This window comes from Planococcus citri, chromosome 2 (genome assembly GCF_950023065.1).
Source record: "Planococcus citri chromosome 2, ihPlaCitr1.1, whole genome shotgun sequence".
NCBI classification, from domain to species: domain Eukaryota; kingdom Metazoa; phylum Arthropoda; class Insecta; order Hemiptera; family Pseudococcidae; genus Planococcus; species Planococcus citri.
Genome location: NC_088678.1, coordinates 17,431,838 through 17,454,579, shown reverse-complemented (window position 1 = coordinate 17,454,579; position 22,742 = coordinate 17,431,838). Strand labels below are relative to the sequence as shown.

Genomic DNA, 22,742 nt, shown 5'->3' with positions numbered 1-22,742 from the left:
GACTTAATCCACTTTGGAATAGAGCTCTTATTCATATTATGTACTAAGAAAAATTCGAATAGTTGAAGACAAAGTTTGAAAATTGGTGCAGGTGGTCCTTAGGGTCGCAGTAAGAGCTCCGTTCAATTTCAACCACGAGCAGACCCCTTGAGGGGGAAGGGGAGGGGGTCCAGATTTTCAGTACCACCAATGGAGGGGTAAAATGTCAATTTCGAGGTTAAAAAAAAATCGAGTCGTCTGTTCAGACCTTCAGGAACAGCTGGGAAAAATTACAGCCCTCTAGGAGGCGTAGATCAAATTTTGATTTTTTTGATAAACGGTGAAAAGCCCTATTTCAGAGAGGGGAGGGGTTAGAGGGTTACGGATGGCGGCACAAACCAGCGCAAACGAAGCACAATAGATACATCCATTTTTTTCGTCTCACCTCTTTTTTAAAGTTCATGTCTACAGCCCCCCTTAAATAACCTCTCGATACCACAGGAAGGGGAGCAGCACAAACGAAAATCTTTTCAGCGCAAACCAAGACAAACTTAGCACAAACGATTGACACCATTTTGGACCTCCTAGCTAAATCACAAAAAAATCAAAATTCGAAAAAATTCAATTTTCAATTCCAAACATCAAAAAAAGTTTAAATTTATTCAGTTGTCTTATTTTGACCTCTTTCTGACGTATTTAATGAAAAAGTTGATAAAAATCACACTCACAGCAAAAAAATTGAAATTTGTTTATTTTTTGAATTTTTTCGAATTTCGATTTTTTTATGATGAGTTCATTTTATTGAGTGAAAGGCGTTTTTCAACTTTTTCAACAGATGCATAGGAATAGGGGACAAATGGATCAACTTTACCAATCAAAACTTTTTTCTATGTTTTATATCAAAAAATCACATTTTTTCGCAAAGTTGAAATTTTTTTAGATCGACTTTGCGACAAGTTATCATCCCAATTTTTCAATATGTTATTCAGCATGAACAGTGGTCCATAATATATTTTTTTCAGAATTTTTGAGAGTCGGAACGATGAAAACTACGTTTTGAAACTTTTTGAGCTAATTTTTTGTACAAAAAAAAGTGGCAACACTGATTTTTATGATATCACCAAAAAGCTTTTCAAAACCTCTAACTATGGAAAAATGTTCCATTTTGGTAGGTATCGCGGTTATCGAGTAATCCACTGCTGAAATGGATGATATTTTAGGTTCACTGAAAACTTTGTCCCCCCCCCTCCGGCTGCCTTTAAAAATGGGCTAGAGGGCTGCGATTTGCGCCATTGGTCATCCCTTCGGAAGGTCTTTCCACAGGAAAAATTTCAAAAAAATCGCCGAACCCACCTACCACTTCTTGTTCCAATTGACGGAGAATGACCCTTAGGTAATATTTCACAAGTTGGTACCTCGTCAAAACAAACAATACTACCTAGTACCTATCAACGAATAAATTTCTATAAATAAGAAAATTCAAATGAAGAAACAGAAGAAACATTGAAAACGCCCAAATGTACAATATTTACAAGATTCTGAATTGAGACCGCGTCGATAAAGAATAGACAGATAGGTCAGTTTCATTTTCATCTCACAACTCATTTTACATCGAGTTTACACATATTAACGGTTTAATATGACACGAGTTAGAGACCTAATACAATTCACCATAATAATAATAATAAACAAAAAAACACGAATTAAAAAAAAAATGAAAAACCAACTAGCCTAAATGAGCGCATCAAAGAAATTGAGGAGGTGTACAGATCGAAGATAAGAAAAATTAACGGTAAAGCGAACAGGTTGAGAATGCATCGAGAACGGAAGAAACCGGTATAAGGAAGATATTTTTATTCAAGTACGTCCATTCTATCGCTTAACCGCATGCACACATAAACACAAACTCGCACGTTAAAGTATAAATCTTCCCCCTTTGAGGGTATTAAAAAAAATACACATTCAACAGATCCTTGTCTAGGGTGGTTACACTACCTTAGACTCTACCAAAAACGATGTACACGTCACGGATGAACCCGCGGTCTCGAACCAGTTTACCAGATTAATGGTCTTTGCTGGAAATATTTCCGTAATATCGGTGATTTGAAAAAAAAAAAAAAAAAAAAAGGAAGGCGGTACCGAGAAAGGACCAAAGCCAGCGTTTTCTACGAAGCCTTGTCTACATATAAAAAAATGTTTACAGTTATTCGTAAAAAGTGCTCGTGACGACTGTGCTTTTCAAAATGCGGCTCTTCATTCGACTAACGTTCCAGGTAATTCCGTTTTATCGTTTCAAAAATTCATTATCAATTTACCGCGTAAATGCACTTCGATTATTAATAGTGTAATTTTGCAATTTCATTCGATTGGGAACCTTTTTTTTTTATTACGTGATTTTTCTCAAATCACTCAAATCAGTATTCAATTAACTAGAACCAAAAGTAGTGTACCTATTTGCGAGTTTTCACACCTCGAATGAAATACCTATACGTAATTATTTTAGCACTTGCCAAAAGTACAACTTTTGATTCATCCTTGGATGAAAATGAAAAAAAAAGAACCAAATCATTTCAAGTTATTTATGTTCGTGATTTACTTACTCGTCTGATTACAAATAGGCATATGATAATTGAATACGTTTGTTTCTGCAAAGTGCATTTTACCTAAAATGTTTTTAATTGCTGTTATGTTAATCAATCTTCGATTTTTATTTATCGCGATGATAATAGGAGTATTAGGTACCGCCCTATGACGGTAATTGCCATTTTTAAAATTACTATGTTGAATCGAAAATGTTGATTTGTTTCAGGTAACGTTGATTTTATTCATTCGTCGATGCGATGGGTTCATGTTTAGCGGATGGCTGCGAAGTACGACGGAGCGGAATTTGCTATCGTCGGTAAGTATAGATATAGAAGTACATACTGTATGTAGATTAAGGTGTTCCTTATTTGTATGGTGAAATTTTTTTTTGATTTCTTTCGCTTCCACCCCCCCCCTCACCCAAAACATGGCCTCGGGTGAGAAAATAATACATTGAAAATTTCAGCCACCAAGGTGAAAAAAAGTCGTGCCCGTTGCCTCCCCCCCCACTTTTCCCATATATGAAAAAATCGAAGTATCAGGCAAAATTTTTAAAATTGTGAACTTTCTAGTTTCAACACCTCAGTCGAGTCCCTACTTACGTAAAATCAACCTGTATACCAAACCAATTTTAGCTCCCTATCTCCACCCAAGACTAACCAGTGGATTAGAGGGGAGAGCTCATATTTATGCCTACAGGCCTACACACTAGTGAAAAAATATTTAATGACGCCCTAAATTGTTGTCAGGTTTCGCGAGAAAAACTTCTTCAATCACGTTAGTAAAAATGAGTCGTGCTAGGGAGCACATCTCTCCCCCCTCCCCCAACTCAAAATATAAGAGAAATCAGAAAAATTGAAATTTTTACTTTTTTCACATCATACTCGTAATTCTTTGATTTGGTCCATTTTCATTAGAAATACTGTTAAATATTTTATGACCTGTCTACATGATGAAAAAGTGGAACTTGTCTACGTCTCCTCCCTATAAAATGAAAAAAGATGAATAACTATTATAACGTTTTTTTCTTCCATATTCTAATCCTTGGATTTGGTCGATCTTCATCAGAAAAGCACTACCTAAGTATGTCAGACTTTTAAAAACTTGTAGAAAAAGGACAAATTTCTGAATTTTGACTTTGAGAAACATTGAAGTGGACGTTTTGTAATAAAATTAACTTGTCAAATTTTCACAGAAGACTTATTGACGTTCTGATATTTTTGTAATGTAAAACTTGAAAAAAACCGTCAAGAATCCCTATCAATGAGATTTAATTTTCAAGTTTAAAGCAAAAAAAAAAAGTAAAACATATCCATGACTTGAAACATCTTTGCAGAGGAGACTTCACCACTAAGTATTCCAAAAAAAATCAACTTTGTGGATCTTTATCATCTATGTAGGTGGTGAGCAATGTAGAGGGCACTGAGAAGGGGTTTCTGGAAAAAAGAATTATCTAGAAGCATTCTGCACAGAGGTGAAAAATGTTCACTTACGAGTAGGTAGGTCTAGGTACCTATAGGCATCAATTTCCATCTTTATCAATATTCTTCAATTTTGGGGGTCTCATAAAAATGTACCACCATCATTTGGATGACAAAAGGGTGCTTTTCTTGAAAAAGTGGTAATCAAAAAGTATGTAGTCTGCTCAGAAATGAAACATTATTAAAAAATTTGTATAGATACGTAATATGAATTTTTCATTTTTTTGTTGATTTTTTTTTCAACTTTGAGGGGCTTTCAAGGTAACCAGTATGATTTGGGAGACCGTGGGGAAGGTTTTTCTTGAAAAAGTGCTTATTCACAAAGATTCTGCACATAGATAAAAAATTTTCAAAAAATTTCTACAAACATCAATTTAAGTACACATAATTTTTTTTTTATTTTTCCGAAATATCAGGTGCTCCATCTTGACCGCTACCACCGCACGAGGTCATTAACCTTTGTCAATTTACGTTATTCGGCTATATGGCCGAAATGAAGGGTCGGAGCCGTCGGAGGGGAAAAAGTGATTGAATTCGACGTCAAATTTTTTATAAGCATGACCAATTCAGTTAAAATATATTTTTCAAATTTTGGCAAACTTTGAAAAATCAAATTTAGGCCAAAAATGAGGAAAAAAATCAAAATTTTACCAATTGAGCTATTATGCTGAAATTTGGATATACTCTACTATTTTCCACCTGCCGAATCGATTGGAAACGATATCAAGCCGTTTTGAGCAGTTCTGGAGCCTCCAGCATATTTTTGAAACTTGCAATTCTCACCAAATTTCATCAAATGAAGTCGGAAAGCGGAAATTCATTCCGTAAAGTATTTTAATACGCTATGAAGTCGACTGTCAGTAGATTTCAAGCCGTTTTGTTGTCTTCAGCGAGTTTTTGGAAATTACTGGAGCCGCCAGTAAATTTGTGAAACTTTCAAATTCTACAAAATTTCATCAAATAATGGAGTTGAAATGCCGAAGGTGATTCGGATAGATTTTCTGGCGTTTTTTTGAAAAACAGAAGTTTCTAAAAATCTGCTGGAGCCTCCAAAACGGATTGAAACTGCCTGCGATCCACCTCAGAGTAATGTCAAGAATGGGGTGTCTCTGTTTGGTAAAATTTTATGGAAATTCTGAGCATTGAAAAATCTGCTGGAGGAGCCGGTAATTTCCAAAAAGTCGCTGGAGGCTCCAAAACGACTTAAAATCTACGAGTAGTTGACTTCATAGCATAATGAAGTTAGATTACAGAGTAAATTTCAGCTTTGCAACTGTTTTTTATAAAATTTTAAAATCTGTTGGAGGCTTTAAGAATTTTTAAAAAGGTGCTGGAGGCTCCAAAATGACATGAACCAACCTGCAGTCGACTTGATAGCATATTGAAATTGAAGTACATGGTGCATTTTGGATTTCCAACTCTGTTTGGTGAAATTTTATGGAAATTTCGAGCATTGAAATATATACCTACTGGCGGTTCTAGTAATTTCCAAAAAGTCTCTGGAGGCTCCAAAACGACTTGAAATCTACTTGCAGTCGACTCCCTAGTGTATTGAAATTAGTTTACAGAATGAATTTCAACATTCCAACTGCTTTTGATGAAATATTGTGGGAATTTCAAGGTTCAAAAATCTGCTGGAGGCTCCAGAACTGCTTAAAATAGTTTGAAATAGTTACTAATCGATTTGGCAGGTCGAAAATAGGATATATTCCAAATTTTATATCCTTCTAAATCAATTTGTTAAAATTTTGATTTTTTTCTCATGTTTGGCCTAAATTTGATTTTCAAAAATTTACCAAAAATACACTTTCGCACATGAAATATCGACTGCTGATGAATTTTCGCATGCTCTTTCGATCTAGCTTTGTCTTTTTCTAAAAATTTCGTTCGAGTTTTATGTTGGAAAGCAAAATCTGCGATTTCGTAGGATTTATCATCAATTAAAATATCTAGCCGCCATTAGCCGAACAACGTAGATTGACAAAGGTTAATGACCTCTTGCGGAGGTTGTAGACAAGTTGCTGAGTGCAACTTTGGTCAAAATATTTTCGAGTCTACTGTGAATCAAATTCACGTTTTAAATTGTCGATTTTAATTTTTTAAATAATTTTCACAAAATTGACAACTTTACCCCCTCCTTCGTAAGGGTGAAATCGCAATTTTCAGAAAATCTGAACTGGTCATGCTGATAGGAAATTTTGCGTAGAACAATTTCTGTTCGAACATTTTTCCTATCGGATCCTTCATTTCGGCTATACAGCCGAAAAACCTATATCGGCAAAGGTTAATGACCTCGTGCGGTGGTAGCGGTCAAGTTGCGGGGTGCAACTTTTAATGGGTTGTTTTAGAGACCAATCTGAACAAATAATGTGTAATTCAGCTTCCCCCCAATTTTTCCGAGGTTCGACTAAAAATTTTGCTAAAATGACTGTACTATTATATGTAGAACAATTCTAATGCGGAAATGAGATATTTTCATCAAATTTTCCATACTTTGATTTATCATCATTTTTTGTGATTTTTTTTAACTTTGAGGGGCTCCTTACTAGGGGGGTGAATATGGTTTGAAGGACCGGGGAAATTTTTTTCTTAAAAAGGGGATTATCTTAGAAACACTCCGGCGCAGAAACAAAAAATTTTCATGAATAGAACTTTTTTTTGATTTTTTCCCCACTTGGGGGGCTACCGGCAATACTTTTTTTTACAAATACGGGAAAAATAAAAAATAGGGAATTATTTTATCACCCGAGGTCATGTTTTTGGGGAGTGGGAGCTACAAAATTCCAACTTTTCAAAATAAGGAGCACCCTAATACGCGCACGATACTTACGGTTATGTTAATTGTGGGAAATTTCAACTCGAACAGGTCGGTCAGTACAGATATCAGAGTTACGCAAACAACGACGCTGCTGCTGCTGTTGCGGCGGGGTTGAACCCTCGATTCGAATCGAAGAAGGACACGGGTAAACCGAACGTCGAGTCGGTGGCGGTGGTTGTAACGACACCGCCGCACGCGTCTAGCCCACCGACCGATAAAGACATCATCGCAGCCTTCAACAATCAACGAACTGGAATTTCGGCGCCAGCACCAGCCAAATACGACAAACCTTGGAATCTTTTCGACGCGGTGGTCGTACATTCGATACCTTCGGTCGTTCCACCATCTCCTATCAGCTACGTGGCTTTTCCGGCGCAAAATTTACCCTATTTTTACTACAGAGACGGTGCTGGCGCTAAAGTGCAACCGGTGCAACAAAATATCGCATCGTTCGCGACTACTCCTCCGGTGCCTGAGAAAACCAAAACCGTTCAAGTCGAGTTGAACTACAAAGACGACACGGTCGTGGAAAAAATTGGCGAAAACGTCGTATTGAATAGTAAAGTAGCGTCAACAGCGGCAGATAGCGGCGAGTCGTCGACAACCGCGTCCTCGGTTGTAACTCCAGGGCAACAGCAAAACGCTTCGCCAGCCGTATCCGACTCCACGGCCAAACTGAATTTACAAAACCGTCCGATAAAATTGCTGGGTTCTAATCCATTGTACACGGTGCCGACCAATTTTACGTTTACGCCTCAAGTGTATTACGCGCCGCCGGCCCCGGCGTCTGATATTCAATACGTTCCGTGGAATCCGTTTCTCAAGTCGCCGCTAATAGCGCCCTTCTTGTACAGAAACGTTCAACGTGCTGTATCCGAACGTTCGGAAATTTTACCGTCGACGTCATCGTCACCGTCCCCGCCACTTCAAGTAACCAACAACAACAAGCCTCAGAAACCGATCTGCGAGAATTGCCAACTACTGCCCGCCGCTTTTCCGAATTATCCGTATGTGAGAATTTTTGACGTCAATGAGAAAAATGTTCAGAGACCCTGCGCTCACGAAAGCGTTTCTAATCCATCAACGCCGCCGCCACCGCCACCGACTCCCAATTTGAAGTCTTCCAACTTGGCTTACTTATTCATGCCCTCATGAATCGGAAAATATCTCGATATCACGCTTCATAATCCTGTTATTTTTTTATAGAGTACTTTAATAATATGATTACCTAGTTTTATCGATATCATACCATCACAGAGTCACCCCTTTCTATCTTGAAATCCAATCTCCCCCCCCCCCTCACAGACCAAAGTTTAATCTGAATGTAATTACGCAGAATGTGCATTCAATGTCCGGCAAGGTGCATCTACTCAGTCAGCCATACTTTAAAATGTAACAGCGTCCATGTATATAGCATGCATTACAGAACACTGGATATCGGCTGGGAACATACCATTTGTGCACATTGGTGATTACCAGGTTGTATCATATTTCTATAGGGGGAAAAAAGAGGGGTGATGGGACATGTACCCTAATATCAAATCGTCTAAAACTTGTGTTTAAAAACAGAGAGGATATCACTCGTATTTCACAGGAGGGGGAATTTGAGGTTGCAGCTGTGACATCTATCATGGGTAAATTGAATGTAATCTCTTTATACAGGCCACCATAAGGTAACTTGGATTTATTTTTCAAAAAGCTTGAAACTGTGATGAAAATTGCATCCAAAAATGGGTTTCTAAAAATTATATGTGGTTATTTCAACATAAACACACTATCAAATAGTCATGCTGCAACAACACTTCGAGATACAAATATATGCTCTTGTTATAAAATGAACTTACCACGCAACAAACCTATAAGATCTAAAACTTGTTTGGGCACTTTTGTGAGTATGTATAGGTGACCCCTTTGGAATTGAAGTACATAAAACACATATCTCAGATCATGAGGGAGCAATGTTCATGCTCAATATCACTGCGAACAGGTACAAGAAGTAAATTATGTGAAACCTCATCAACGAATCATAAATGATACCACCAGGGGAACATTTCTCAGGTTACTTCAAGGTGAGAATTGGAGTAACTGCTGGACTGAAACAGATACCATTATTACAGCTTTTAAGAGTTTCCTAAATGTGTTCTTATTGCAATATCGCACCTCGGGAGTAATAAGGTCACATCTCAAAAAAAATTGATTTCGATGTTTTTGCATTTTTGGGGTTTGTATGACCCCCCTCAACCAAAAATTACACTTTGAGTTGGGTACATTATCTAGATCTTGTAAAAAACGCAAATGGCCTAACTCAAAATCTCAACAACATTGCAAGTTGTTTGGAGTTATAAGGTCACATCTCAAAAAACTCCACCTTTTTTGAGCAAATTTCGTACATACAAAGTGTTAACAAATAGTTTTGATTATTTTGAATGTTTGTCAGTTAGAAATAGTCACAAGGAGTGCATTTTTTATTGGTTTGTACCAAATGGAAATTTTTTTTTAAATTGATCACTTTTCAGAAAAATGAATTTGCACATATTATGAAATTTCAGTTTTTTGAGAAAAACTCAAAAACTAAGCACTCTAGAAAAAAACTAACGACATTGTGTCGATTGGAAATTTAATTCTCTACAACTTTGTTATCATGAAATTTTTTTTGGACCATTCCTTTCACCTCCACATCAACTTTAATGAGAGGTTATAACTCAAAACTTTTTCCAAACATTGAAATATTTCCTCTTTAAGATTGTATTTTTCAAAGTGTACTTATGCTAAATGAAAGTAGGATACCAGATCTTTAAAATGAGGTGCTATTCATTCCTCACAATTAAGTATAAGTTGATAAAAATAATGAATCAAGTTTAAAAAAAAAAGAAAATCACTCTCCTGTAAAATTTCACTTTTTTGAGATGTGACCTTATTACTCCCGAGGTGCGATATGATGTGTCATTTCCATTTGGTATACCTAGTGAAAGGGAAACAAAAAAGTAATACAAAATTCCCCCTACCAGCCAAAATTGAAATCAAAACTGCCCCGCGTAGCACAAGCGATGCCAAAGTCGATGGAAAAGATGAGATCTCTAATCCGTCACTTGTCGACTTGACATTTGTCGACACCAATGTCGATATTATGACGAGTGAGAAGTTGATATGAAAATTGACTGTCCTCTCCCTTCATTTTTTGTCTCGACAAGGTCACGACATGGGTGTCATTTTTTCAAGTGTAAAAGAGGCAAATTTTGATTGAAAATGTGTGAAATGTGCCCAAAACTCTTTTTTGATTCAAATGAAGTTATTCTCAAAAATATTTCACTCTAAAAAAAATTGTTTGAAAGAAAAAAACTTGCCTTGGGTAGGGATCAAACCCAAGTTGTCACTGTCCTACTTGCTTCTGTCACGTTCTCTAACCACTAGACCATTGCAGCTGTTGAGAGAAGTCGCCTTAAAAGAATATTTAGTCCATATTATTTTGGACTTGGAAAATTTTTCTTATTGCGTTATTGACTCAGACATCGACAAATGAGTCGGCAACACTTCAAAATTTCTAAAAATATTTTATAGATCTTGTAATCGACTTCAACTACCTCATCAATATTAACCAGATGGTTGATGTCGATTACAAGATCTGCAGAAGTATCTACTCGATCACGACATTTTGTAGATACTTTTGTAGACCCTCTAATCGATATTGAAATTCAGGTTGTCTTGTCGATGCCAAAGTTGATAACAATTATTAGATAGACAAAAGTATAGATTATATTATGGACCAAAACCACATGGTAACCAATCCACTGGAAATTGCTTCTGCTTTAAATAAATTCTTTTGTTATCTACCAAAGGTCGAAAACTTGAAGGATGGTGAAAATCCCTTGGATAATTAATTAAACCCATCCAATAATTCTACATTCTTCATTGCACCAACAAACTCAGTTGAGGTCATAAATTTAATTCACTCACTCAAAAATTCCTATTCAAAAGACTACCATGGACTTGACACCTATACTGAAAATAGCAGCGCCATATATTGCCGAACCATTAGGCAGCCTCTTCAACATGTCTGTTCAGGAAGGAGCCTTCCTCGATATCTATAAGGTCAATATTGTGACACCTGTGTTTAAAAAGGGTGATAGAAGTGCCATGAATAATTACAAACCCATATCTATAACATTGATCAGTGTTTTCCAAAGTTCTAGAAAGCTTATTCTATAAACACATATCAACATTTTTCAGTGACAATAATTTGTTACACAGCTCCCAATTTGGATTTTGCAAAAACAAAAATACAACACCTGCCATACCAACTTATTCGCTATATCTTGGAAAATCTCCACAACAAAAATGACATTATAGGGCTATTTTGCGATCTTTCAAAAGCATTTGATATGATTAATCATAAAATATTAGGAGGTAAACTAGAAAAATATGGTATTAAGCCTGCTACACATGATATCCAATATATCTGACAATCTCGATTTGTCAAATCAAATTGAATTCAATCAAATATATTTGGTTGCATGGAAAGTCAAATATATTAGATCATGTAAACGCTCTAATAATCTAAATTTTTTTTCAAATTTTAAATGTTTTGTTGATTGATGACACCAATTCTGAAAATGGAAATTATTTATATTTTCAGGATTATTTTCAGAGTTGGTGTCTATGGTGTCTCCGATCAATAAAACGTTAAAAATTTGAGAAAGACATCATCAGAGCATCCACACAACCAAATATGTTTGATTAAATTCAATTTGATTTGACAAATCGAGTTTGTCAAATATATTGGATCATGTGTACCAGGCTTTAGAGAGGGGTGGCTTTGGACTGGACCACATCCTTTCTCAAAAATAGAACTCAAATTGTTAAGACAGAAGATATAAATGGAGAATACCATTTCTCTGAACAATATCCAGTTGAGCAAAGAGTTCCACAGGGGTCAATATTAGGATCTCTGTTCTTTATCTATTATGTAAATAATCTTCCAAAAAATGTAAGGAGTAACTTGATCCTATTTGCAGATGACACTACAGCACTGCTTCCTATGAATATGGGTATCTCATTACAGCAGGTTGTAGATGATTTGGTAGTATGGTTCAGAATAAATAACATGAAATCAAATGTTGAGAAAACAAACCTAATGGCTAATATGTTTTGGTCACAGCACACACGCAAAATTTAAATTTGGCACTGCCTATAACTAAAGTTGAATGTCTAAAATTTTTGGGAGTATACATCAACTCTAGTCCAACTTGGACTGATCACATAGACTATTTAGGTCGGAAACTATCATCAATAATTATCTTTTATGGCAATTAAAGGGTATCACCAATGTGCAAACTTTAAAAATGGCATATTATAGAATGTTCCAGTCTAATAGGGCATATATGGCTTGGTGTTTTGGGGTGCTAATATCAGCCTTATGCAGAGAATTTTTGTAATACAAAAACAAGCAATTAGAATCATCTATCAAATGCAAGTCACAGAATCATGCAAGAATGTCTTTCTTTTAAATGAAATTTTAACCTTACCCTGCTTATACTTACATATCTGATAGCCCAAATTGTGAAGAAGGGCATAGTAAAATTACATACCCCTCAACACAGTCATTATACTAGAAATAGCTAACAACTTCATAGCACACAATTTAGGACTAAACTTTACCAAACTAGTATAGACTTCATGGCTGCAAAAATGTATAACAAAATTCCAAATGAAATCAAAATTATCAATTGCACAAAACTATTTTCTAAAAATGGCTGCTAAAAAAAAACATTCTATACAATAGATGAGTACACATGGACCCTGTTACATAACTGAGTACATTATTATTATTTTTAAGATACTTACCTATATCAGATTTAATTATGTGTGCTAATCCTCCGGCGCCTCCGTTTTATTTTATTATTCATTTCTTTTTTTATGTATCTTTATTATTTCCTATACTGTTAGTAAATAAGTTGACTTTGTAAATGATTTGATAAATTATTATAATAATCATTTTTAATGGTAGCACTTTTTTTTTCAAAGGTGATAAATCTGAGGTCAGTGACCATAAAAGTACATAATATAACGAGTAATTATTATTTTTTTAATCTTTTTTTCTCGCAAGAATCCAACAATAACTGTAAATAAATATTTCTAGTTTTTCTTTCATTGTCATTGGAAATTACTAATTAGCTATACTAGAATAAATCCAAAACGTCGCTCGAATTAGTAAATGCCAGTAAATTAGAATTTCAAATATCTTAAAAAGTACTATGTACGTATTGTCCAAAAAACTGTCTAGTTCAGCAGACGTATTGTCCAAAAAACTGTCTAGTTCAGCAGATTGCAAGAGAGTTTCTATTTTGAAAAATGGGGAACCCCCTCCCTCCAAATCACCTCCTTCCTTTCCGATGGGACTTGGCGAATGCCTCCTGAGCTCAAAAATTTTTTTTTGTGTCCTTGTTTATCATACCTAATTTCAAAACTTTATCATGATTTACCGCTTACTTACAGTCTGCCACAGAACTAATTACTTGTACTAGGTTATCAGTTCGAGAAGAAAAAACACTTCCAGTTTAACGCATCGTGAGCATTTGTAACAGAAATGAATAACCGACCATGTGCGTATGCATATGCACGCATAATACGTACCTCCTTTCAGTACCTACACTTATAATTACTAATAAGAATTAGCGTAGCGTACAAAAGGAACCGGTTATTAAAGTAAACAGCTGTGCGAGTGTACATAGATATTTTGGCATATCTTTAGCACGCGTTCATTTACCTTATTACGAGATGAAATGCATGAAATATGCACCTACTGTATTTTAGTATTTGATAAAAGAAAGTTTTTAGTTCATTTTATCTAATTTTTTTTCAAGTCTGCGACGGCGAAGAATTAAATTAAATTAATTTTATTGCAAAATTTAGGAAAGATTATTAGGTTTATGATTTTGTATTTTCCAATTCCTACCTACTGATGGATTTTTAGTGCAGGTTGGCAATTTTTTGGATATTTTCTAATGAGGTACATTTCACTACATACTCGTATGCATGTAGTTAGTTCAAACCATCGTTTTATACGGACTTGACATTAAAGCGCAATAAATCTGAAAATCCAACTCACGTTAGTTATCAAGATCTACATAATTATGACAATTATCATCCCAGCATCTGATTAAAAAATAAGGATAATGAACGATAGTCAACAAATTATTGTATACTTAGGTGTATTAGGAATATCAGCAACGAGCAATGAATTTGATACTTGCATACAATAATTGTATTATAATGCACATCCGTTATGTGTTAACACATGCAGAAGAACATATACCTATCATACCTACATAACGAGAGTCGAGAGGTTCAAGAGTTGCTTCGTAATCATGATTGGTAAGTAGCGAAGCGTGTCAATTTTAAAAGTGCACTAACTAATTGGTGAATAGCTGTTTCATTTTGAACGATAACTATCTATGTGTTACAATGCCACATTATAGTTTGGAAAAATCTCGATTAAAAATTGGTTTAAATAATAATTCCACGCTGAAAAGACATGGTTTTCGCATTTAAAACATATCTAAGCTAACGAATGTCAGGTAGCTCGTTTTGTTTTAAAAATAGTTAAGACTAAATGCTTGTATGTAAGTACCCATACATTGTAATGTGAATATCAACATTGTACCTGCACCTACGACTGTACGAGTATGAGTACTTACGAGTACCTACGTAGCTTATCGTATAAGACAATTCTTTAAACATAAGGTCAAAAAACAAAGTCGTACAACAAGCTTTGTTTTGCTTACATTTTGACAAAGAATTCAAAAATTGTTTTCCCCCTTTTGTGTCAGTTACTCGTAGGTGAACGAATATGTTACAAACATAGCACAGTAAAATGATGTCACTTGTACCTACCGAAGCTTAAGGTCTAAGACCCCAGGTAGTGGTACATAATTGAATAATCATCGTGGAAAAAACCAACCTACTGGCCCATAAAAGAAATCATCTGAAGTATTTCAAGTTTTTTCTCCACAGAATTCCTGTATAGTGCTGAGTAAAAACGAATAGAATAGGTCTAATGTCAAACCGAATGGCTTTTCCGTTCTTATACTCGTGGATCGAGTAATTTTTTTTGGAAAAAGTAGGGAACACATAATTCAAGTAAGTGAAAATGAATTTTAGTTGAATGAAGTTGAGATATTGGAAGAGATTCAAATTCAACAAATTGTGAATTGTTGACATCAAATTAGACATGCAACATGAAGTTGATTTTTGCGAAGTGTATCCAGAGGGGAACAGGAGGGGAGGGGGGTTACTGTGGACTGCCATTTGGATCATTTTCCAATTTCGTACTTTTTTCATAAATTCGTTGTTATTTTGACCTGTAGACACCCTGAATTGCTCTAATTAGCGATGTCATTTCTGTACTCCAGAGCAAAAAGAATGCAAGTCCATTTTTTTGAGGATTTTGAGATTTTCACATCATTGGAAAGCTCTTGCAAACCTCTTTCTAATGATTGAAAATCGTAAAATCGAAAAAAATGGACTTCCATACATCGTTTTGGCTCTGGAGTGTCTACAGATTTTTCAATCCAAAAAGACATGCCATAATCCAATATATTTATGCACTAAGTACGTAATATGTATAAATATGCAAGTAGAGGTCCAATTATTCAAATGACTTGATAGATTACAGCTTCCGAGGGACGAATCTGGGAGCAGGGGGCCTTGGAGCCCACCACGTACCACATTGTTGTACCATAATCGTGATTTCTTCATCTCAATTCGTTATTCTTCTCGATTTTTTCAATTCAGTTGATAAAAAGAAAAAATTCTGAAAAATTGAGTTTTCATTCTTACCTCCATTTTGATTGTATGACAGAACTATTTTAAAATTCGGAAAAAAGAAGGACTTTTTTGAAAAGAAGGATCCATAAGCAAAAAGACAAACTCTCCCTGCCTGTGTCGAACAGGGTTGCCATTTTTTTACAGGATCAAAAATTAGGCAGTTCAATGATGTGACTTAGAGGGGGAGGGAGGGGGTAAGATTGAAGTATTCTCTACTTTTTTCGCCGGATTTTCTCAAGTCACGAAAACTCATGAAAGAGTCACGAATATAGCTCGAAACACTCCTGAAATTTTTTTAAGAAGCTCATATAAAAATGAAAAAATAATTCAAAAAATGAAAACATGAACTACTTAAATGAATATACCAAAAAAACAAAATGTTTCATCGGCGTAAAATTATCCATGAAAAGAAATCACAACTTGACAACATTGCTTCGGCATTAAAAAAAGGACTGGGTTCTGGGTTTGAGACGAAACAAAAAATTACTTTTCAGTTTTCAAAAAAAGTAATTATTTGAAATTATTTGCATTTTTTTTCTGCTTTACAATGAAAACTCGAAAAAAAGTAACCTTCTGCTGAAAATAGTTACAAAAGTAACAGTTTGATGAAAATAACGATTAAAAGTAACCTCTAATTAGGGATGCCTGAAAACATGATGAAAATTTCAAATCAAAAATGTTTTTGTATCCGGATGGAAGTCTGTTTCAAAACAAACAAAACAGATAGATAAGACATTACAATTTTTTTTTTTTTTTGATTACGCAAAACAACTTCTTAAAACTTTTATGAAAATTTTGATTTTGATTGCAAAAAATTTCATGCTAAAATTGCAAAAACAGGTAAAATATTTTATTATTTAAAAAAGAATGAAGCTTGAATTTAAGATCCAAACTTCATTTTTTTTCTTCAAATATGAACAATATTTCAGCTGTGTTTTACTAGTTATGTACTGACTCAGAGACCTACTCATTAGTCTGATCTTCATCTAAGGATTGTAATATCACAATTCATTTGTGTGATTTGGGGGGGGGGGTGGAGGTGGTTTACCTAAAGCCTATTGAACCGTTCTTTGATTTTATAAAATAATAACACGATTTTTTTAGGATTATTTTACGTAGGTATTTACTTGGCAAAATACAAATTTAAAATTTTGTTCAAATTATTGTCCCCTTTCAAAAATGTTGTTTTACTTCCTAAACTATAAACTTTCGAGAGCTCTTGCATTCGCTGGGCTCAGATTTAAAATTTTTGAAAAGTATTCAAATTCAGACAAATTTTCAAGAAGTTTCTGCTCTCGTTCGCTGGAACCACTTTACGTTTCTTTATTAAACCTGAAATTTCTGATAAAATTATTGCTAAATTCTCAAAAGTATGTGCATATTAAATTCAGAAAAATCAATTTTACTCTTCAAAATATTGTTTGTCGGAATTTGCAAATTTTAAAAGCTTCCGCCCTCGTTTTTTTCGGATCAATTCGCTTTCCATTTTAAAAATAGAAATTTTTGATAAGTTTTACAGGATGTCTAACAAAACTCCCAGAGAAAAAATCATGATTTTTTCATGACCTATTTTTTCACATTTTTACCGCATAAAAATACATCCCACACCCTCCAAAAGAAAAAAAAATGAATGACGAGGAAATTTTTTTGAATTTGTGGGCAAATAGGTATTTCAAGTTTATATTTTTTATATTTTTTTGAACAAATTTTTGATTTATATTCATTTTTTGGTCTTTTAAAAAATTTTCAATTGTGTTTCAAGCAGAATTCATGACTTTTTCATGAATTTTCATGACTCATGACAACTTAGAAAAATTCCTGACTTTTTCATAACTTTCATGACTTTAGACAAAGACACCCTAATTTTAATACAAATTTCAAATACAAAGTATTGAATCCAGAAACCCCCAATTTCGCACATAAAAAAATACTTTTTTTTAACCCTCTTGGATTGGAAAATTTTCTTACGAACAATTCACAAAGAAAACTTCCAAAACCTTGTTCAAAGCCCTGCTTTCCAAACACTAAAAATACAAATTGAATCCACCCCGTTAGACTCTTCATCTGAAAATCTAGAACCATACAACTTTCTTTTTTCTCTTGAAGAGCTAAATCATTGTCTAAACTACAACATTAAAGATTCATCCCCTGGACCTGATGAAATTCACCCTTACATGTTAAAGTATTTTTCAGACACCGGAAAAGAAGACTTACTTCAGTTATATAACAAAATTTGGACTTCTGATTCCTTTCTAAAAATATGGAAAACTGCAACAATCATTCCAATATTAAAACCTGATAAAACCCCAAATCTTGCATCTAGCTATCGCCCCATCTCCTTAACTTCAGTTTCTTGCAAAATACTTGAAAAAATGGTTATTAAACGTCTTAATTGGTATATTAATTCCTCAAACTCTCTTAGCATTTATCAAAGTGGTTTCAGAAAGAAAAGAGCTACCCTAGACCACCTCTTTAGTCTCCAAAAAGAAAGTAGTTGGGCCTTCCAGAATAAAGAAAGTGTTCTTTCAGTCTTTTTTGATCTTGAAAAGGCATTTGATAAAGCCTGGAGTTATAAAATTCTTCAAAAATTACATTCCATTGGAATTAGAGGACATTTGACCTACTTTATTCAGAATTTCTTAACAAACCGTACTTTTAGAGAGAGAGTCAACAATACATTACCCAGAATTTTTTGAAATTGAAAATGGAGTCCCCCAAGGTTCAGTTGTTAGCACAGTCTTATTTATACTTTTGATTGATGACATTTCAAATGTTGTTTCTAGACCCATTTCTCTGAGAATCTTTGCTGATGATATAAACACTTCCTTTCGTTCAAATAATATTCAACTAGCTCTTCAAGTAATCCAAGAAACCCTTGAAAAAATTGAATCATGGGCAGATTCTAATGGTCTAACCTTCTCTGAGTCAAAAACCCACTGTATACTTTTCACCAAAAAAAATAAGATTCCTCCAGATATCATTCTCAACTTCAAAGAACACTCTTCAGAATTCAAAACTACTACTAAATTTCTTGGCTTAACTTTTGATAGAAAACTAAATTGGACTACTCATTTCCTAAAAGTAAAATCAGATCTCATGAAACGCCTAAATCTGTTGAAAATAATCAAAAATACTAAGTATAATCCTTCTCACAAACTCCTACTTCACTTATATAAATCTCTAATTCGTAGTAAAATTGAGTATGGAAGCCCATGTTTTGCAAATTAATATCTCAAATAAAACTTCAAATATCCTAAAAATTATTCAAAATTCAGCCCCAAGGATCTGTATAGGAGCCCTATATTCCTCTCCAATAAATAGCATTTTTGTGAAGCAGCAGAATTACCCCCAGATTTTAGAAGAACTCTCATAACAAACAAATTCATCTCAAATGCATCCACCAACCCTTCCCATCCACTCCAAAACTCAATTAACCCACCAAACCCCCAACATTTTGACCATATACGCGTAGAAGGACCCATTTCTAATTTCATCACAATGTTGAATGATCTTCAAATCAATCCTAAAACTCTCATCCAAAAACCAATATAATACCCCCTAGTGAGTTTTAATAAAATTGGTAACTGGGGGGGGGAGATTTGTGTAAATCAAGTTCGGCTGAGCCCCCCCCCCCAAAAAAAAACCAAACGTGAAGTTTCGTCACTGACGGCGTTCATCACATTGAAAAAACAAAACAAAACAAAAATACCAATGAAAAAAAAATACGAGATAATTCGCTAATTCGATCCTTTCTTATACGATCACCGAGGCCCGGCAAAAAACCTTGCAAGAAAGTGTACGACGCGAGAGAGGTGCATGGATCTCTAACACAGTCACACAGGTCGAAGAGGTAATTCGTTTACATCACGTTTATAGAAAGAAGTTATACCTGTAGTAGGGTGGGGGCACATTCTCTCTCTAGTTTTACGCGAAAGAAAAAAACTATAGACGCTAGGTAAGTAAAAATATTATACAAACAAGTAGATTCATACGTAAGTTGATATTTAGAGAATCGACTCGTGGTGTTTTTTGATAGTAATACCTATACTACTAAAGTGCTAGGTAATACTTGAAACTCGTTTGCCTTGCTTTAAACGCGAGATTCGCAGCGAAAGTATTTAAAGCTGTGCAATTGTTTTGAATCGTTGATCAGTTGCGGTCAGTGATCGATAATAGTGACGCGTGGTCTGCGAAAATCTTCAACATTTTGCACACTAAAGTGACCATTTTTATTCGTATCGATTCCGATGAGCACAAACAGTAAGCGATTTAATCTTCTTTTTTTCGATTTTTTTTTTTTTTTTTTTCAAATACTTAATGTGTTCTTATTTTGAAAATGGTGATTTGCGAATATTATTGCATCGTTTTATTTTTACAAAGAATCTTTGAGGTGACAGAAAGATGATGTCAATATATTTCGGATAAATAATTTAGAACAGAGGTTAAATAAATTCGACACTTGTTTTAAGCAAGCCTATCCAGGTTCAGTGAGCAAATGGAACAGATGAAATTAAACAATCATGCACTCGCGCGTAAATAAATTACTAGACACAAGTCTCAACGTGCGTTTTCGCTGGTCAAAAAGCTTAGTTATCAAGATACGTTTTAACTACAAGTATTTACGCTTTGATAATTAGATATCCACAATGAAATTCTTGTAACAGTGTGCGTTACACAGTGAAATAATGCTTCTCGAATCTCTTCAAAATAAGAACAAAAAAATAATCAACTAAGCACGACAAATTTGAGCAATTTATCGTCGAGGGTTTCAAATTACTGTTAATTTTTCAAATATAGACGAAAATTCACCGCTTTTACCTAAATTCTTTTGTCGAGGAGGGGGGGGGGTTCATTCATTTGTTCAACCCAGATTTAATTTTTTCGGTCGTTTTATTGACTTAGGCTTTCCTAAAAGTCAACAACAAAATGAACAAAAAATCCACATTTTTGACCTTGGAAAGGGGCCACCGTGTTGAATGAAAATTTTTAGGAATTAAAACTTTCAAAATAAGGGGAGAATTAAGTGATAAGAAATTTAAAAATTATTGATTTAAATATGAAAAAACAAGTAATTTCCCCAAAAATACCTCTAAATGTTTCAGAAAACACAGGGGGGGGGTCTCAAAATTTGTAAAATTAAAATTACTTGTACGGAGGTGGTGTGATGGAGATTTTTAAACATATTTAAAACAGTACAGCGATCACTTTGGAGGAGCTACAATCTGCCCTAAAGGTCACGTAATATGTACATAAAATTGGTAAAATAGCCTGAAAATGCACCCGTTTTAGATCGTGGAAAGGGATCAAAAAATGGGGTTTGAAGGTCGTAACCTACAAAAGGCACTTCAAGCACATCCTCTTATTGTACTATAAAAATTTGGACCCCCTCAATCAATTTGAATGGTCAGCAGAATTTCCTCAAAGTCGAAAAATACGTAAAATAATCCAAAAATCCACTTTTTTGATCCTGGAAAAAGGTCAAATAGGATTGGAACGTTGAAACCGGCAAAAGGCACTTTAAGCACATCCTCTGATTGTACTCTAAAAATTTGGACCCTCTGGGTCAATTTGAAGGGACTACAGGCTCTCCTTAAAGTCGAAAAACACGTAAAACAGCCCAAAAATCAACTTATTTGACCCTAGAAAAAGGTCAAATAGGATGGGAACGTTGAAACCTGCAAAAGGCACTTCAGGCATATCCTCTGATTGTATTCTAAAAATTTGGACCCTCTAGGTCAATTTGGAGGAGCTGCAGGCTTTTCTAAATGTCAAAAAAACACATATAAAATAGCACAAAAATCCACTTTTTTGACCCTGGAAAAAGGTCAAATGAAGTTGGAAGGTTTAAACCAGCAAAAAATCACTCAAATGGCACACTCCCATTCTATGATAAAAATTTGGGCACCCTAGGTCAATTTTAGGGGTAGGACGGTCAATAATGGGGGTAAAAAATTAGCTTTTTCACACCTTAATTCCACCTTGAATGGAGTAGGGATGATCTGGGAGGCTGAAATTTGGATATGTTGATCACAGGGGTGGTAGTGACCAATGGTATGATTTTGGACACTTTTCATCCATTAGGAGCCAAAATATGCCCCTCCAAAAAAGTGACCTTTCTGTAATTTTCAACTTTGACCCCCCCTCCTCACTCCAGGGGTCAAATATGATTTTCGAGAAAACCCTATTTTCCAAGTTTGACTTTATTCGAGATCAATTAGAACAGATTTCAAGTCATAAAATGTTGAGCTAAAACTTCCCCAAAATTTATCACCATGCACACGAGAGGAAATTTTTAGAAATTCAAATTTTCAAAATCAGGAAGAATAAATGGGAAATTCAAAAATTTTTGATTTATAATTTGAAAATACAAAACATTCTCCCAAAGAACAGAGTCTCAACATTTTTGCAACACGATTACAAAAAAAGAAATAAAAAGCAAGTATGTACTGAGTGTCAAACAAACAGGACATCGTAGAAAAAGAAAGGAGTGAGGGGGGGGGATAAGTTTCTGAAGAACATCTTTTCCAAATGTTTCAATTTTTGAGAATCAAGTAAAATCAAAATTCATCACTTTTCGCCAAAAGATTCTTATGAAAATGAAATTAATAAAAAACAAGCCAGCTATTCGCTGATTGCAAGACAGTTTTTGCATTTGCTTTCACCATATTGGTTAATGGTTGTATTGGTTGTCAAGTTTGCTTTTAAATAGGTACATATCAACTTGAAGCAGGATTTTTTTATAATTTACAAAGTAGAATGTACCTAGACCAGCTACTTTTATTAAAATTAAGGCAAATAAATTTCTCGTAAATTAGAACATTCAACTAAGTAAATAAAATCAATTGTAAGTACATGAATAAAAAAATATTAAAAAATTGAATTCCAAATCAGTCCCAAATTTGGTTTTGATAAACAGTTTTGCTGATTGCCTTAATGTCGAAATATCGTTTGTTGATTGGCTACCAACTAAAATTCCAGTATTTGAAACAAAATTCTGTTTAAAATTTTTTTTCAAATTCTCGTTGAAAAATAGACAAATTTTGTGGTTTTATTTCAAT

At 34.5% G+C, this 22,742-nt stretch overlaps 2 protein-coding genes across 2 annotated transcripts in view; both read left to right on the top strand.

The window, feature by feature from the left end:
• Window positions 1-2,061: 2,061 nt before the first annotated feature.
• Window positions 2,062-13,006, top strand: LOC135834825 (uncharacterized). Its single transcript, XM_065348794.1, has 3 exons — window positions 2,062-2,252; window positions 2,789-2,878; window positions 6,910-13,006. The coding sequence occupies exons 1-3, from the start codon at window positions 2,223-2,225 to the stop codon at window positions 8,014-8,016; spliced, it is 1,227 nt and encodes a 408-aa protein (XP_065204866.1). The 5' UTR covers window positions 2,062-2,222; the 3' UTR covers window positions 8,017-13,006.
• A 6,654-nt stretch (window positions 13,007-19,660) lies between these two features.
• Window positions 19,661-22,742, top strand: part of LOC135834824 (putative fatty acyl-CoA reductase CG5065) — a 40,378-nt gene continuing 37,296 nt past the window's right edge. The window contains exon 1 of the mRNA XM_065348793.1: window positions 19,661-19,944. Within this exon, the coding sequence (XP_065204865.1) occupies window positions 19,932-19,944 (13 nt within the window). The 5' untranslated portion in view covers window positions 19,661-19,931. The remainder of the gene's footprint in view (window positions 19,945-22,742) is intronic.

What these genes read in the sequence shown, in the direction of transcription:
- LOC135834825 (XM_065348794.1), top strand. Translation starts at nt 2,223, where the DNA reads ATGCGGCTCTTCATTCGACTAACGTTCCAG. An exon ending in TCATTCGACTAACGTTCCAG is followed by an intron (nt 2,253 to 2,788) that starts GTAATTCCGTTT and finishes GATTTGTTTCAG; the next exon opens with GTAACGTTGATTTTATTCAT. An exon ending in AGCGGAATTTGCTATCGTCG is followed by an intron (nt 2,879 to 6,909) that starts GTAAGTATAGAT and finishes CAACTCGAACAG; the next exon opens with GTCGGTCAGTACAGATATCA.